Source organism: Berghia stephanieae, chromosome 7 (assembly GCF_034508935.2).
Source record: "Berghia stephanieae isolate SIO BIC M18660-M18661 chromosome 7, UCSD_Bste_1.3, whole genome shotgun sequence".
Taxonomy (NCBI): Eukaryota; Metazoa; Mollusca; class Gastropoda; order Nudibranchia; family Aeolidiidae; genus Berghia; species Berghia stephanieae.
This window is the reverse complement of record NC_088366.1, coordinates 43,137,007-43,154,852: the sequence shown is the minus strand read 5'-3', so window position 1 is coordinate 43,154,852 and position 17,846 is coordinate 43,137,007. Positions and strand designations below refer to the sequence as shown.

At 35.0% G+C, this 17,846-nt stretch overlaps 1 protein-coding gene across 1 annotated transcript in view; it reads right to left on the bottom strand.

Annotated features, from left to right (window-relative positions):
• Window positions 1–13,995: 13,995 nt before the first annotated feature.
• LOC144977291 (E3 ubiquitin-protein ligase AMFR-like) overlaps window positions 13,996–17,846 on the bottom strand; it is a 30,322-nt gene continuing 26,471 nt past the window's right edge. Inside the window, exons 15-16 of the mRNA XM_078922344.1 lie at window positions 17,119–17,232; window positions 13,996–16,689 (exon numbers count right to left, since the gene is read on the bottom strand). Coding sequence (XP_078778470.1) covers window positions 16,461–16,689; window positions 17,119–17,232 — 343 coding nt within the window. The 3' untranslated portion in view covers window positions 13,996–16,460. The remainder of the gene's footprint in view (window positions 16,690–17,118; window positions 17,233–17,846) is intronic.

The window sequence follows — 17,846 nt, the reverse complement described above, 5'->3', positions numbered from 1 at the left end:
AATAGGGATCAGATGTAGATTCCAAGAGCATACCACCAATGTACTTAGTTTGAGATCACCTATAAGTCTCATCCGGACACAAGCACAAAATCCAACAGAGAGGAATACACTCAAATGCTTACATTATATACTAAAAATAACAAATATAATAATACATAACAGAGAGATGATTTACAAGGAAAAAAATAACATCTCCCAAAACAATAACTATGCATTTGACTGTTTCCCTCCCAGCCAAGACTCCAACCAGGGCCAGGACAAAATCAAGTAACCTCATTTCAAGACAAAGACAGAAAGCATGTTGGAAAACAGATATAAGGGGATAGAAGACACAGTATGGACCTCCCTGTCCGCTATGGGAGGTCAGGATCCCCACCCAGAGATAGGTATCCGGTCAGGGCCAGGACAAAACCTCATCCCAATACAAAGACAGAAAACATGTTGGAAAACATATATAGGGGGTAGAAGACACAGTAAGTGCATCCCTGCCCAATATGGGAAGTCAGGAACGCCACCCAGAAAAAAAGCAGGGAAATTGTGTACAATCATGTATAGGTATAAGACAACTAGGTACTCATTAACACCTAATTCGAGTGGGATAATGAATGTCAAGTGCTTTACCCAAGGACAAAATGACTGAGTTCACGTTTAGCAATCACAGTTTTTCCAATTAAAAAATTTGACTACTATAAACAATACAAAACTTTGTACTTTGATTGATTTTCAAATCATGAAAAAGAGAAAGTGGCCTCCCCCTTTTGAAAGAGCTGCATGGGCTATCATTAGCTAATAGAATTCAGTCCTTGTTTATCACTGCCTTGAAGGATCCGCCCCAGCTTATTTGTCTGTATTAGGGCCGAGACAGAGTTGGCCCACGTTTCTTACAACTTCACACTACATTCTCACTCGTTCACATTGCTTCCTCAACGGATGAACCTAAAACAATCTTCTTCTCATTACGGGAATGGAGTGCACCCACAAAATTCCAGGTTCACGGCTCACATATGATTCTCATCTCAAACTACCGGATGGACTGGGAAATTCGTTTTACTGCAGCATTAAAATTTATCTCACATTCCATCCGTGATGCGACAGAACATAGGTCAATGGGGTGAGAGAGGCGGGAATGAGTGCAGGCGGTAGGGGGGGGGGGGGGGGGGGGACCTCTTGACGAAAGGGGCCTAGTGTGTATTTTAAAAATTGTCTAATGGTCAACATGGATGACGAACATTTGATTGTAGCTGTGGAAAAGTGTCTAGCGCTATATGACATTGCAAACAATCAATATTTTGAACATAATGTTAATTCAAAAACAATGGGCCGAAGTCGGTCTTGAAGTTGGAGAAGAATGTAATATCTCTCTCTCTCTCTCCTCTCTCTGCATGTTTTTTTCTTTCACTCTTCAGCCAATAAAGCATCATCAATCGAAAACACCCAAAGAGCAACCATGACTGACGCCATCTTGAACGTGTAAATGATGGATGGGATGTGGATCCACACTGTTGCATTTTCACATTTCTTCCGTTCACGGTACAACCTTGAAAAGTGAGAATGTAGTGTGAAGTTGTATGAAATGTAAGTGTGAGCCCACTCTGTCTTGGCCATTACTCCATTGTTTCAGACAGCAAAGAATGTTGAGATGTTTGTCTCATTCCTCTCAGCTACTTGTTCCAAAAGCAAATACAAAATTCTTGTATTGGTCCGTGATCTTGGAACACTCTCCTAAAAGAGCTGAGGAAATCAGACAGTTTGGCAGTTTGAAAAGCATCCCGAGTATGTATCTATCTTTACACCAATTAAAAAGTGTCATCTGTTCACAGGCTTCATGTTGTGGATGCATTCAAATGCATGATATATTAATCACTGAAAATAATTGCTGTAAACTAAGCCTGAGATGGAAAACCAAATATGTAGTTGCATTCTTGAATGTTGTTTTTGTTTTTAAGGGTTTTACGGCGCTTGCAGCACATTTAGGTTATATTAGCGCCAGTAAAAAGGAAGAAAATGGGATAGTAAAAAGTTCTAGAATTACAAATAAAGCACCCAAGAAAAAGAAAGACATAGGGGAACTGGGAACAAATAGGGATCAGATGTAGATTCCAAGAGCACACTATCAAAGTACTTAGTTTGAGACCACCTATAAGTCTCATCCGGACACAAGCACAAAATCCAACAAAGAGGAATACACTCAAATGCTTACATTATACATTCAAAATAACAAATATAATAATATATAATAGAGAGATGATTTACAAGGAAAAAAATATCCCCCAAAACAATGACTATGCATTTGACTGTTTCCCTCCCAGCTAGGACTCCGGCCAGGGCCAGGACAAAACTCATTCCAAGACAAAGACAGAAAGCATGTTGGAAAACAGATATAAGGGTATAGAAGACACAGTATGTACCCCCCCCCCTGCCCACTATGGAAGGTCAGGAACCCCACCCAGGCATTCTTGAAAAAGTAACAGACAATTTCATGGAAAACAAGAATCGACCTCTCCTGCTAAAAGAGGGAGGTCAAGGCAACGCGACCTAGACATCAGGTTTGGAGATACAAACATTGAAATCATTTGGGGATTTGCTGGAATAAAATAAATGATTTTATTGATAAACAGAACAAGTCCATTGGGTTGGTAACTTGGATGATTTTATACATAATAATAACATGGGATCCAAAACAAGCGTACATTCAATGTTCTGTTCTTGTAACAAAAGCGATGATAATGATGATGATGATGATGATGAATACAATGGTGATGATGATGAATACAATGGTGATGATTGCTTCAGGTGACTGCTGTGGCATTGATATATTAGCATGTTTTTCCAACATAAAAATAATATCATGAGATTAGAAAAAGAATGTGCAAATATTAAAGATGGCCATATATAGTTTCTTATATTTCTAAAATAATAAAAACATGTCAGGTGACAAAATGTCATAGGCAAACAAAACATGAATGATGTCAATGAATGAGGGCCTATAGCCTACTGACCAAAGAATAAATTAAGGTGCCTATATTAACATTGGGTGACTCAATACAATTTGTCTGTGGAATCATATACTAGTATAACCAATAATTTTAGGTATGTAGAGTTATGCCAAAAATAAACACCCCAAGTCACATTTTATTCGCAATGGTGAATTGGTAATAGCAGATATGCCCACCCTCGATTTCAATTTCAGGAACTTTTTACGGATAAAACCTAAAACTCCTAAAACTTCAAGAACGATGTGTTGGGCAATAGTAAAGTTTTAAAGACAATAAAACGTTTAATATCAAAAGGTTACAATGGTACCGGAGGTAGTACTTATCAATCTGCAAAACTTTACAACAACATGCAGGTGGGGAGTTTGGAGGGGGGAAGAGAGGGGAAGAAGGGAAAGGGGGTGGTTTGGACATGGATACCACTCCAATTAATCTCTCCTCTTGAAAATTACATTGCCTAGATTCCCATCCCTGAACGCTGGAGTCCAGGAACTAATGAGGCCCTTGCAAGGTGGAAGAGCCGAGTCCCTATGGGGGATAAAGACAGCAATACCCCTTCGATTCTCTCTCTCCTCTCCCCCCACCAAAATCGGAAATAGCTGTTTGTTGTTTTTAAGGGCTTTATGCCGCTTGTAGCACACTAAGGTCATATCAACGCCAGTAAAAAGGAAGAAAATGGGATAGTAAAAAGTTCTAGAATTACAATTAAAGCACCCAAGAAAAGGTAAGACAAAGGCAATAGGAAACAGATGTATGTAGATTCCAAGAGCCCACTATCAGTGTACTTAGTTTAAGATCACCTAAAAGTCTCACCCAGACACAAGCACAGGTCCCCACTAAGAGGAATACACTCAAATGAATATATCTGTCATCTGCATTATTTGTGGCCACAAACATCAGGGCGATCCGCAAATTTTGGCAAATTTCGCAAAATTGGCAAATTTTTGTAAAAAAAAAAAAAAAGTGAAAACAAAATGCAAAATTAAGAAGGTATAGGATCACAGAAGACAACATCAAAGGACTAGTTTTCCTTTACTACAATAAGTTCAGTGATGCCTCTTTTCTTGAGTAGTAAAGAAAAACTACACCTTTGATGAGCATGAGAGAAAGTGTATGTTTGAGATAGGCTATAGGTGTGAAAGTTTGATAAAACTGATACTGTGAATGAGAGGGAGTAGGCCCTATGTGTGACTGATTTTTGTTTTTGTTTGGTGCTTTAGGTCTCTTCCAACACAAATGAGGTTATATGAGAGACCGCTGAAACAAAAAAACAAGCAATCTAACAAAAATGGTACAAATGTAAATCAAAATCATAACCTAAAGATATCATAAGCTAAATTATAAATAACCAAGAACAAACAGGCAGAAGATTTACAGAAAAAAATATCCCCTGTCAAAAATACAATCACAAACCAAAGAAGCAGGATAGGCTAGTAAAGAGAAGAAGAAACGACATCACTATCGGATCGTACACCCATGCGAACATCATAGGTATATGATTCAAGGGTGATGCTCCCATCCAACCACCCGCTATGTGTGACTGAGTTGAATGTTCACACAGTATGTGTCTGTGTGTATTTCGTGTGTGTGAGTGTGATTGTCTAAAAGTTTGGGCGCAGAAATTGCGTTACAGTGCGGAAAATAATCAATGCAGCCTCCTTTAAGTGTAATAAAATGTCTTTTATATTTATTTTTCCATATAGCGTGTTAATTTTTACCAAAAGGCTTAGTTATGCTCGGCAAATATTTTGGCCAATTTTGGTCTATTTGGCAAATTTCTTGGCAAATTTTGGCAATTTTTAGGCCCCAACTTGGCAAAAAATGCAGATGACAGATATATCTATACATATAACCCAAGAATTAACACAATGCATAACAGAGCGATGATTTAAAAAAAAAACAAAAAATATCATCTCCCAAAACTATACATTTGACTGTTTCCCTCCCAGCCAGGGTCAGGACAAAACCAAGTAATCTCATTCCAAGACAAAGACAGATAGCAAGTTGGAAAACAGATATAGGGGGATAGAAGACACAGTAAGTGCCTCCCTGCCCAATATGGGAGGTCAGGAACCCCATCCGGTGGAAAAAGCTGTTCCTGCCCTTAAAAATATCAAAATAAAAGCAATTAATAACAAACACACCCATTACCATAATGAAATAGGGCGAGTCGCCCACAGTACACACTACAACTACCTATTAATGGTAGCATATTATAATGACCTCCGTCCTTCCCACCTAACAGCATAATTTTTTTTTTCTGGGACAAAAAGTAAACTTCCATATTCACTGGGAAAACCATTAATTTTTTTTCTTCAAATTTCCATCCTCTAATTCCAGGGCAAGTAATATGGACAAAGAAATTGAGTTATTTGCAAAATAGGGTAAGCATTAAAGTGGTAAAATAAAGAAATGCACTTCAAAAATTGTCTAAAACTTAAAATTACTCTAACTCTAAGTAACAAAATGTTAATACATTAGTGCGAAATTCCATAAATGAAGTCTGAGAGTTGAACATGAACGAGCAAAGTAATTTTGAGTTGTTATAAGTAAAGTTTTTGAAACGTTGAGTCTAAATTGTAATGGTCTTGTGTTTGAAGTCGAAGAAGAAGATTACCCGAAATTGTATTCTTATTGAAGCTGATATTTACCATGGTTATCATCTTTCCATAAATTAAAAAATATTGAGCAAAAGATCGAGATTTCAGAGTTCTCTTTAACTGACTGTGTCAAGTACCATCATCTACAAAATCATTATATCTGGCTATTATATCGGCAAATTAAAAAAAAAGAAAGATAAACATATAATTTTTTTAATTAAGAAATTATATATAAAAGAATTGATACACATCTAAATAAAGAAATCTTTCTGTCTTTTATTCTTTAAAAAAATATATATTTAAAGTCAAATAGGATTTTAAAAAAAGAGACTGGAGAAACAAAAAACGAACTAATCTGAATCTTAGACGGTGTAAAAGCCCTAGAATGAAAACAACTTTTTTGTTGTTTTGGCCGATCTTTAAAATTTTTTACATCAAATATTGATCAATCCCTATAACCTTCAACTTGTCAAATATTCTTAAATCTCAAGATATCTTTTAAGTTTCTGTGATTAAATATTTTTGACGAGTTGAGGGCAGACCTGCCATACTGCTCTCACAACCACCATGAATTCAACACCCCCCCCCCCCCCCCCTCCAAATAAAAAAAGAAAAAAAGTTGCGAACAAATATTTTTCTAAAACATCGGGTTATCATATTTTGCCAGGATTACAAAAATGACAATATTCCAATCCAATCGAAATAAAAGGCATTGATATCTGAAATAAAAAATTCCGACCAAAATGAAAAAAAGTTATTTTTTAACAGTGTAGAGGTATGTGGTTAAAGTATCAATCAATATAAGCAGAGCAGGATAGATGTATCTGTAAAGGTTAAAGAAAATGATTCTTTACATATTTTTCATAACATCATCCATGGAATGAGAAAACAGTAAAACAAATATTCTGTTCATCAAATGAGAAGATCATTGTAAAGCATTTAGCATTCCTTACAATAATTTTCGAAATTTTTAACATCTTTATTCCCACTAGAGGTCTCATAACTTATTTGATAGACTGATATTGCTTATAAATGATATCCCATTCCTCAGTATTATAGAATAATAATCAAGTGCAAAATGGCTCACTGTGTCTAATCTTGACTGGGTGGAAAAAAATATGTAAAAGATTAGCAAAGATAGTTAATTATTGTTACTGTTTGTTTGTTTGTTCTTAAGGGTTTTACGGCGCTTGCAACACATTTAGGTCATATCAGCGCCAGTAAAAAGGGAGAATATAGGATAGTAAAAAGTTCTAGAATTACAAATAAAGCACCCAAGAAAAGGTAAGACAAAGGGGAATGGTACAAATAGGGAATTGGTGTAGATTCCAAGAGCATACCATCGATGCACTTAGTTTGAGATCACCTAAAAGTCTCATCCAGACACGAGCACAGGTCCCCTCGAAGAGGAATGCACGCAAATGCTTACATTATAAATTAAAAACAACAAATATATAATAATACATAACAGAGAGATGATTTACAAGGAAAAACATATCACCTCCCAAAACAATGACTACACATTTGACTGTTTCCCTCTCAGCCAGGGCCAGGACAAAGCCAAGTAATCTCATTCCAAGACAAAGACAGAAAGCAGGTTGGAAAACAGATATAGGGGGATAGAAGACACAGTAAGTACCTCCCTGCCCACTGTGAGAGGTCAGGAACCCCACCCAGTTATTGTCTGTTTCATGACATGGAAAACAAAATAAGTTTATGCTTGAAAAGCCTTGAATTTCTGATGGATTTCTTGCTTAGCTGACAACACAACCACAATCTTGCACTTTTTAGACTGAGGACTTTGTATATAAACAAATGATTTATTTACAATTTGTTTATTTAATCGTTATGTACAATCCACCATCCAATTTTACTGATATTCTTATACCTGATTTAATGTTTAGGAAACTCATAAAAACAGTTCACTATTATACATCTCTTAATGCATTATGACCTGACGTGTACTCATTTGCAGGTCTGATAACCCAAATGACTATGGGCTCATTGTCGTCATGGAAATACTCTCAAACCAATGAAAAATAATCTCCATTACAACAATATTGTGTGTTTGTTTGTTTTGTTTTTATGGGGTTTCACAGCACTTGTGACACGTTTAGGTCATTTCAGTGCCAGTAAAAAGAAAAAAAATAGGATATAGTCAATAATTTATAGATTTAAAGCACACGAGAAAAAGTAAAATAAAGGGGAATAGTTCAAACAGGAAACAGATGTAAATTCCAAGAACATACTATCAGTGCACTTATTTCAGATCACCTAAAAATTTCATCCAGACACAAGCACAGGATTCCATCAAGAGGAACACAATGAAATGTTTATAAACCATTATTTAAAAAATAATATAAAAACAATGTATAAGAGAGAGATGGTTTACAAGGAAAAAAATATCACCTCCAAAACTTACACTATATATTTGACTGTTTCCCTCTTCGCCAAGGACTTCGGAAAGGGCCCAGACAAAACCAAGTAATCCCATTCGAAGACTAAAAAAAACAGATATAAGGGGATAGAAGACACAGCAAGTGACCTCCTGTCCACCCTGGGAGGTCAAAGACCCCACCCAGCAACAATGTTAAATCAGGCCCATAATTGTGCTCAGTTATCAGACCTGCAAATATGGAATTCAATTGTTTTTGTTTGTTTTTAAGGGTCTACACTGCTTGCAACACAATTAGATCATATCAGCGCCAGTAAAAAGGAAGAAAATGGGATAGACAAATTCTAGAATTATAATTAAAGCACCCAAGAAAAAGGAGAACTGGGAACAAATAGGGATCAGATAACGATTCCAAGAGCATATCAAGAATGTACTAAGTTTGAGATCACCTAAAAGTCCCATCCGGACCCAAACACAAGATCCAACTAAGAGGAATACACTCAAATGTTTACATTACACACTCAAAATAACAAATATAACAATATATAACAGAGAAATGATTTACAAGGGAAAAAAAATCATTTCCCAAAACAATAACTATACATTTGACTGGTTCCCTCCCAGCCAGGGTATCCAGCTAATGCCAGAACAAAACCAAGTAATCTCATCCCAAGACAAAGACAGAAAGCATGTTGGAAAACAGATATAAGGAGATAGAAGACCCAGTAAGTGCCTCCCTGCCCACTATGGAAGGTCAGGAACCCCACCCAGTATGGGCACCAAGGTAATGACCAGAGATAACATTTGACAAGCATATCATTGGCCTATCAGACATATCAAAATGACAATTAAAAAAAAAAAAAAACAATATCAAAACATTCATGAGCCTATGGTTTGTTTTGTTAGTTTGTTTTTGAGGGTTTTACGGCGCTTGCAACACATTTAGGTCATATCATCGCCCGTAAAAAGGAAGAAAATGGGATAATAAAAAGTTATAGAATTACAATTAAAGTACCCAAGAAAAAGGAAGACAGAGAGGAATTGGTCCAAATAGGGAACAGATGAAGATTCCAAGAGCACACTATCAATGTACTTAGTTTGAGATCACCTAAATGTCTCATCCTGACACAAGCACAGGAACTTAATGGAACACACTAAAATGTTTACAAATCATATGTAAAACAAAAATAATACAAAGCATAACAGAGAGATGATTTACACGAAAAAAATTATCATCTCCCAAAACCCTAACTATAAATTTGACTTTCCTTCCCAGCTAGGGTATCCGGTCAGGACAAAACCAAGTAATCTCATCCCAAGACAAGGACAGAAAGCATGTTGGAAAACAGCTATAAGGGGATAAAAGACATAGTAAGTACCTCCCTGTCCCCTATGGGAGACCAGGAACCCCACCCAGGAGCCTGTGGTTTAATAACCAGCTAAAAATGCCTCTCTCAAGAACTAATGCATTTTCTGGGCCAATAAACAAAATTGTCAATTGTGCGTTTGCATTTGTTACAAGAGACTTGCTCAGTCAAATGTTTTTTTTTCTGTTCCCCTGCGTTTTCAATGATAAATTTGGATAAGACTAAAATAGATGTTTATAGATGTACACACTATACAAGTGTGTGTATTCAGAGTGTGTGTTTATATGCATTAAGTTATGCAAATTATAGTGAACATTTCTGCCGAATTTAGCGCTGATGAAATACAAATTCAAAATGCTTCTCATTTGATTATTGAACTGAAATGCATTTGGCAAGACATTTTGTTTAAATGTGAATTAGAATATGAAATAATGGGATCAATTTAAAACATTCTGATGAGAAATGGTTTAAACTGAATGTTTTTAAAGCATATAATATAAATATTTATTTTTATAATATGAGGCAAGTCTAAATACGTTATTTACAAGTTATCACAAGCAACGCTAAATCTCTCATCCAACAACCAACACTTTTACTAAACCATTTAATCTGCCATTCAAGAATCAAGCACTAACCCACTCAAACTTTCATCAATAACCATTGATGTTTTTGTTTTTTAAGGGTTTTACGGCGCTTGCAACACATTAAGGTCATATCAGCGCCAGTAAAAAGGAAAAAAATGGGATAGTAAAAAGTTCTAGAATTACAATTAAAGCATCCAAGAAAAAGTAAGACATAGGGGAACTGGGAACAAATAGGGATCAGATGTAGATTCCAAGAGCATACCACCAATGCACTTAGTTTGAGATCACCTATAAGTCTCATCCAGACACAAGCACAAAATCCAACAAAGAGGAATACACTCAAATGCTTACATTCTACATTAAAAATAACACATAACAGAGAGATGATTTACAAGGAAAAAAATATCATCTCCCAAAACAATAACTATGCATTTGACTGTTTCCCTCCCAGTCAAGGACTCCGGCCAGGGTCGGGACAAAATCGAGCAATCTCACACCAAGACAAAGACAGAAAGCAAGTTGGAAAACAGATATATGGGGATAGAAGACACGGTAAGTACCTCCCTGCCCACTGTGGAGGTAGGGAACCCCACCCAGAATATACATTGACCTACTCACACAATGAACAAACAAGCAAAAATTCAGCCAAAACATATAAAGCTAAAATCATGAATTAAAATTTGAACAATATCAAGAGATATACATTTTTCCATTTTTTTTTCCAGTGAATCCTGACGGTCACTTAGACCATACTTAATGAGGCTAAAGCCAACTAATGTTTAACTTTACCTCAAAGACACTTCAATGGTAGAGATGATCATTAAATGACATGTGTGCACGAGTATCTGCTTGTTCGTCTAAATGCATTTGTGTGTGTGTGTGTGTGTGTGTGTGTGTTTGTGGAAAAGACATATAAAAATGTTATTTTTTAAACAACATATCTTTAAATTTAGACTGGTGAAAATTAAAGCAATGGGTAAGAATAAAATATAAGGTAAATTTTTCAAAGAATCAAGACAGAAAAACAGTTTCTGTACAAATTTTTACCTTTCTATCTATGAACATAAAAGGATTGTATCTTCCACTATAGAAAGAAAGGCAGATTAAATTTATCTAAATGGAAATTGTTAGCAATTTGTGGATAAAAAATAATATCACATTTCTTTCTCATCTTTATTAAAAAAAAACAATTACCAAATTAACTTGTATTCATTTTATACTTCAAACAGAAAACAATGAGCAACAGTAACAGTAGAGGTAAAAAAAAAAAACAATACAGGAGTTGAAGTTAAGCTCCAATTTAATTGACAAAGACTGATGATGTGGATAAAATAAATAAACAAAATCCCTCAGGGGGGGCTACCCCGAGAAAAAAATGAGATCACCCGGGCATTAACCACAGTGCAACATACATTGTGGGCAATTGGGGATGAGTTTCTTACTCAAAGTGTGGAAGTGAATTGTCCACTAAGGCATCTCACCCCCCCCCCCCCCCCTCTTGATGTTTCAGATTTCTTCTTTATCAACAAAGTTGATGATAAAATAAACAAGGATATATAAGTTTAATGTAAATGTAAATCAATATAAAAAGGGGATACCCAAAATCAGTTGCATTTGACAAACAAATTGGAACTTAAATTAAAGTCTTCACTTTGTTTTTTTACTTTTTGTCTAGCTTCAAGCATTTGATGGATGTAAAAGAGAGCATGATATCATTACGACTGTGGAATGACCACATTGATTTTACAATACACATAAAACTGACAATTAAATAAAAAACAAGACTATCCATATATCCAAGCTGAATCTCCATTCTTTTTGTAATTCATAATAAGACTGTATCATCATGGCATACAGACTTTTTAAAAAAACAACAAGAGAAACACTGCCAGGAGAAAAAAAAAGCATACATGTTTTCAAACATTATGACATCAGTTATAATAAAATATGGCCGCCATTTTCAAGTTAAAGGGGAGGAGATATTGAGAACATTCTATAAATGATGTTAACAAATGAACTGGAACATATGATGTCAAAACCATTTCATCTACAATCATTGGAATAACAGATTAAGATTGAAAGAATAGACACAGCAAAAAATATGTGTCAATTTTTCACCCACCAATCATATTTAGTAAGACCTGTTTAACAATAAGTGTACACGTCTCCAAATATAATTTAATGATAGCCTTTGATTATATCAAAAAATAATTCTAAGAGATTTAGAAAATTTGAAATGTACAAGAGCACTGTTTGGTTGTAAAACATTCAACAAAGTAGTGAGGTTTTTAAAAACACAGTTAAAAATACCCAACTCCCTTTTCCAGTTTAGATGAAGTTCCGTCATTTTTCAGTCATATCAGTCAGATAAAGGAAGATAATATAGGAGTTGGATGATTTTAGACAAAAAATAAACCATTGATAAATATGACTGTTTTCAACCGACAGCACCAGAAAATCAAGTTATCTCACTCAAATACAAGAACAGAGAGCCACACAGATTAGGAGAATCAGACAGAGAAGCAACCTAAGGCACCCGTACTGTGAAGTTTGTTATATTTTTCTCTCTTTCCATTTTTTCATTTACAAAGTTTTTTTGTCTCAAAGTCATCAACCAGCAACCCATTCAAACAAAATAGATTTTTTGCTTTGTTTTGGGGCTCTACAAAAAAGGAAGATGAAATGAAATTATAAAGTAACTGATTTGCACTTCCAAGTACATAAAAGAAAGGAAGACATAGGGGATCAGTTCAAATAGAGTACAGAAGTTGAGCTGAGGTTATTTTTCCATTCATGTGCCAAGCTTGTTTGTTTGTTGCTTTAGGTCTCTTCCAACACAATTGAGGTTATATGAGAGACCGCTGAAACAAAAAAAACAAGCAATCTAACAAAAATAGTACAAATGTAAATCAAAATCATAACCTAAAGATATCATAAGCTAAATTATAAATAACCAAGAACAAACAGGCAGAAGAATTACAGAAAAAAAAATATCCCCTGTCAAAAATACAATCACAAACCAAAGAAGCAGGATAGGCTAGTAAAGAGAAGAAGAAACGACATCACTATCGGATCGTATACCCATGCGAACATCATAGGTATACGATTCAAGGGTGATGCTCCCATCCAACCACCCGCGTGCCAAGCTTGAGACCATCTATAAGTCCAAGCCAGATACTCGCACAATATCCTACCAGAGGGGAGAATAAAAGTAAAAGAGATTTTTTAAATAATAATAATAATTGTTAACGGAAGTTATTTGATAAACTTCTATTCTAGTTGGTGCAAAATAAGAAAAGTTGAAAAAAAAAGACCTCATATCTATAGCAGTTTTTTAAAATATTAAATTTGGAAAGAGCACTATTTCCAATATGTTTAAACTACCCACTAGAATCTTTATTTGAACAGAGATCAAAATATTTCATTTCATAATTACAAAATTAATGATGATGAATAGATGTTTTAAAGAGAACTATAAATGTTTGTAAAGCTACTATAGAAATGATGTGTCAAGCAATAATTGTGAAAATATTATGCAGGCCTGTAAATGGTTGGTGAAAAAATTGTCGGAACTTTTTGAACACGCGAAAATAGACACAACAGGACAAAAATATGGATTAATTACACCACACAGATATGACACATCAATTGACTAGTCAAATCATGTCACTTTCCCCAACTTATTTATAATGAGGTCCTTATTTTATGGTACCAAAAACAAAAATCCCAATTATTTAAGGGCCCTGGTCTGAGTTAGTTGTAAAATGAAAAGGAAGAGAACAATTCCTACCCTTTTGAAGGATGTGTATCTCGTGCTTGACACGGGAAGCTGCGTATCTTCGCGCCTGTTTGTTTGTGTTCAATGTTTACGCTGATTCTTTTGTTTATTTGGATTAATTCTTATAAAAGAAGAAGAAGAAGAAGAAGAAGAAGAAGAAGAAGAAGAAGAAGAAGAAGAAGAAGAAGAAGAAGAAGAAGAAGAAGAAGAAGAAGAAGAAGAAGAAGAAGAAAAAGAAGAAGAAAAAGAAGAAGAAGAAGAAGAAAAAGAAGAAGAAGAAGAAGAAGAAGAAGAAGAAGAAGAAGAAGAAGAAGAAGAAGAAGAAGAAGAAGAAGAAGAAGAAGAAGAAGAAGAAGAAGAAGAAGAAGAGGAGGTGGTGCTTTCGTGTGAGAGCTTTCGAAGAAGAATATATATTTCGAAGAAAAATAATTATTTTGCATTATTTCTTTTCCGTCTCACATCTGGACTGTACCAATAAAATATAGAGAAAAAGATATGAGAACCGGAGAAATGCATGCGCGTTGGTAGCAAAATAGAGAGAAACCTTCCAGTCCGGTCCGACACACTTCTGTGCGTGCGTTATTTACTGACTAGGTGTGTGTTCGACGACTCGCGCGAACTTCGCGACAAAGACAATCTGTGCTTCGCGACTCTCTCTCGCTGGCTGTGGCACAGTAGCCAAGCAGTGAATACATCCACGTCTAGTGGAGTGTGTAGATGGCATGATAATATTATAGCTAACTGATAGATGTTTTGTTTTGTCTTTGATGCGACAAATAAAATTTTTGTTTTTTTTAAGTCGGCATTTGAAACGGAATAAAATCTGATTTTTTCCTGGAACGAAATAAAAGTCTTTTATTTTCTTTTTTATTGGTTCTGTTCTTTGACGTTACGAATTTTATTTTAACTATCAATTTTAAAAAAAAAATATTTGCACTTATAGAGCAAAATCGTACTGTCGGAAATCTGACAATAGACGGAAGATTTACAGGCCTGATTATGGCAAAAAAGGGTACATGAAGTGATGGTCTTCATTGAATTGAAGAAGAAAAAACCCATTGCTCTTGTCATTAATTGATGATAGAGGTGAAATGGACAAGGTGACCAAGTGAATTCAGCATTTCATTAAAACCTGGAGGGGTCAAAGTTTGGGCTAATCTTATGGCATCAATCTGTTCAGAGAAAGGGGGGGAGGGGGACTATTTCAAGAACAAAACTGATAGAAAAAACAAAAAAAAACAAAAAAAAACACAACTCTCACAAAAACACACATTTTCGCATTAGCAGACTCCAGTCTGAACCTAAGCAAGACCAAATTGTTTTCATTTCTAACCTATGACAGGAAGTCACCAGGCCTAAAAAGACAACAGATATAGGGAGTTGGGAAAGACCATACCATTATCGCCCAACTGGCTTTCTGCATTGCTGTCGTTATCATTATCAATCATGAGCATAACAAATAGTAGCATTTCTACCATCATTAGAACCCAAGCTTAACAGTTCTCTTGAAAAGATTTAACAGGCTAAGGTAAAGGAACCTTGAAATTGAATGTCGAAAAGAAGATTTCCTTACTGAATAATAATTGTTAACATATTTAGTAAGTTATATCATATTCTCATAAAACATTACATAGTAACAAAAAAAAAAGTGCTTATTTAATGTACATGTTATTAAAAGCTGAATCAAGTCAAATTCATAATTTCAAGGTAAAGTCAATTCCACCATTGTTCTCACTCTCACAACAAACAAACCAATTCTATCACAAATGTGACCCATAGTCTCAAAGTGCTATTATGTAGGGATGATCTAGGTGCAGGAAATTGAATTTATATCCACAAACATAAAACTTGAGATTAAATTCTATTCTTTATCGTGGAGGAAAAACACAATCTCTTACATTGCTAAAGACCTCAAGTTCATATTTCTTATCATTTCGATTGTAAATTCACTTTTCGTGGTTCAATCGAACTGGATATGATACTGTTTTGAGATGGTGGGTCACAAATATTTTGATATTGAGGTTAATAACAAACAAAATTTTCATGAAAAAAGCAATTGCTATTATCAATTATAATCAAATCATACTTCCATTTCATCCACAATATAACAATGTACAATATCACTTTATAACAACAATTGAAAACAAGTACAGAAATATTGCAGCTTTGTTAGTTCATAGACACTGAACAATAATATGTATGTAAATAAATTCATAAGTTATAAAAGACAGCTATTTCATTCTTTAAAATTTTAATCATTATTTTTCCTAAATTTGACGGCCTCCATGACCACCAAAGAAAATTTGACACATCTGAATAGTTCTAGTGTATGCCTACACATACTTATTTGAATACAAAAAAAACATAATGAAAACACACCTATGCAAAATTTAGCAGTTTCACAGAAATATTAAATGTCATTTAGCAGAATTCTCTCAGAAGAGGAGGCAAAGAATCAACAATTACCAGAAGATCTGTGAGTGTGTGTGAGCGTATGAGAGAGAGAGAGAGAGAGAGAGAGAGATAGATAGATAGAGAGAGAGAGAGAGAGAGAGAGAGAGAGAGAGAGACAGAGAGAGAGAGAGAGTGAAAGAGAGAAGGAAAAAAACAAAACAACAAACCCAAGATATACCTCAGTGACCACCTTATCATAGCTAACATTGTACCTTTGGACACATTATTAAGATAATATTCATGATTTCGTCAACACTTTTCTCTTAGTGCTAAATTAATTTTCAACAATTCAATTAGAAGGTGATCCACGCTCCAAGCGTCTTTCTGTGGCTTCCAATACAATGGCTCTCATCCTTGCTTGTTCTGTCTCAGCAGGATCAACGGAGGAGGAAAATGAGGGTCGAGGTGGGGCAGCATCAATTGCTGGTGAGGATAATGATGTTGATAATGATGTCACTGATGATGATTCTTCTCCAATTGCTATTGATTCTTGCCTGTCCATTTTTTCTTGATAACGTCTACAAATTGAAAGATAAAAAGATTGGTGAGGACAAAGAAGGTGATTCTTTTACTCAAGACAAATCAAGCAAGTTGAGTTATAATGTGGTGTCAAATTGGTGTAAAAGATAAATTATAATAATTAGTTGGGCGATAATAATTACTTTAAAAACATGACCTTAATTATGTCAGAGGGTTAGAAACAGCTATTAAGCACATCGATGGGTTGCCATTAAAAAGTATTTTACGCACAGCTGTCTCTGTCTACTCAGGAATGATTGGGAAGCTGATGTCTTTTAGACCTTGTGGAAATTACTTTGCAAAATACTAGTATCCAATCCAAGTGATAGTAAGCAGTACTATTATATTTAACACAATTGAAACTGGAATAAACTCTGCTATGAGCCTTATGGCTCGGAAGAACTACAAAATAGAATATAAATATCAACCTTTGGGCATGCTCAATCATAGCACGTTTTCTCTCTTCCAACATGGACATTCTTTCTGATGCAGATTTAGAAAAACGACCACCAAGAGATGTGCTGGTGGTTACACTGGCCTCACTGAAAGTAAAGTAAAAAAAACATGTTTCATTTCAAATATCTTACACTGTCTCATAAAGCAATTAATATGAAGCGGATGGTGGTGATGTTGATAGTAATAAAAAGTTAATGATGCAAGGAATTTAAAAAATATACTGGACACCAAAAAGTATCCAACTGTTGCCATTGTAAAGATTTTGAATGGCAGCTCATCCTGAATTTTACAAATCATTACTATTTTTATTTAAAGTGTATTTTTATTAGCTTATCCATTGAAAATACCACACTATAAGCCCTCAACATTAAAAAAAAAATCCCATTAAGATGGAACAGTGTACCTGTGTACATTTGACACATATAGGATGAGATGCAGCCAGCTAGGTGATGGTACAATTCCCAAAGAACGCACTACTAAACACCAAGTGGATCTTTGAACTCGACATCCGACTCCTATCAGAATTCAAAACGCCTTTCTTTACATAAGGTAGGGCATATTGTGAAATAAATATATACTTTTTCATGCTAATAACTGGTATACATTGAAAGTGAAATAATTCAAGGACCTTCCCGTGTAGAAAAATCCATTTTGGCAAGAGATATTACAACTAATATAGCCCCTGCATATTCCTTTAAAA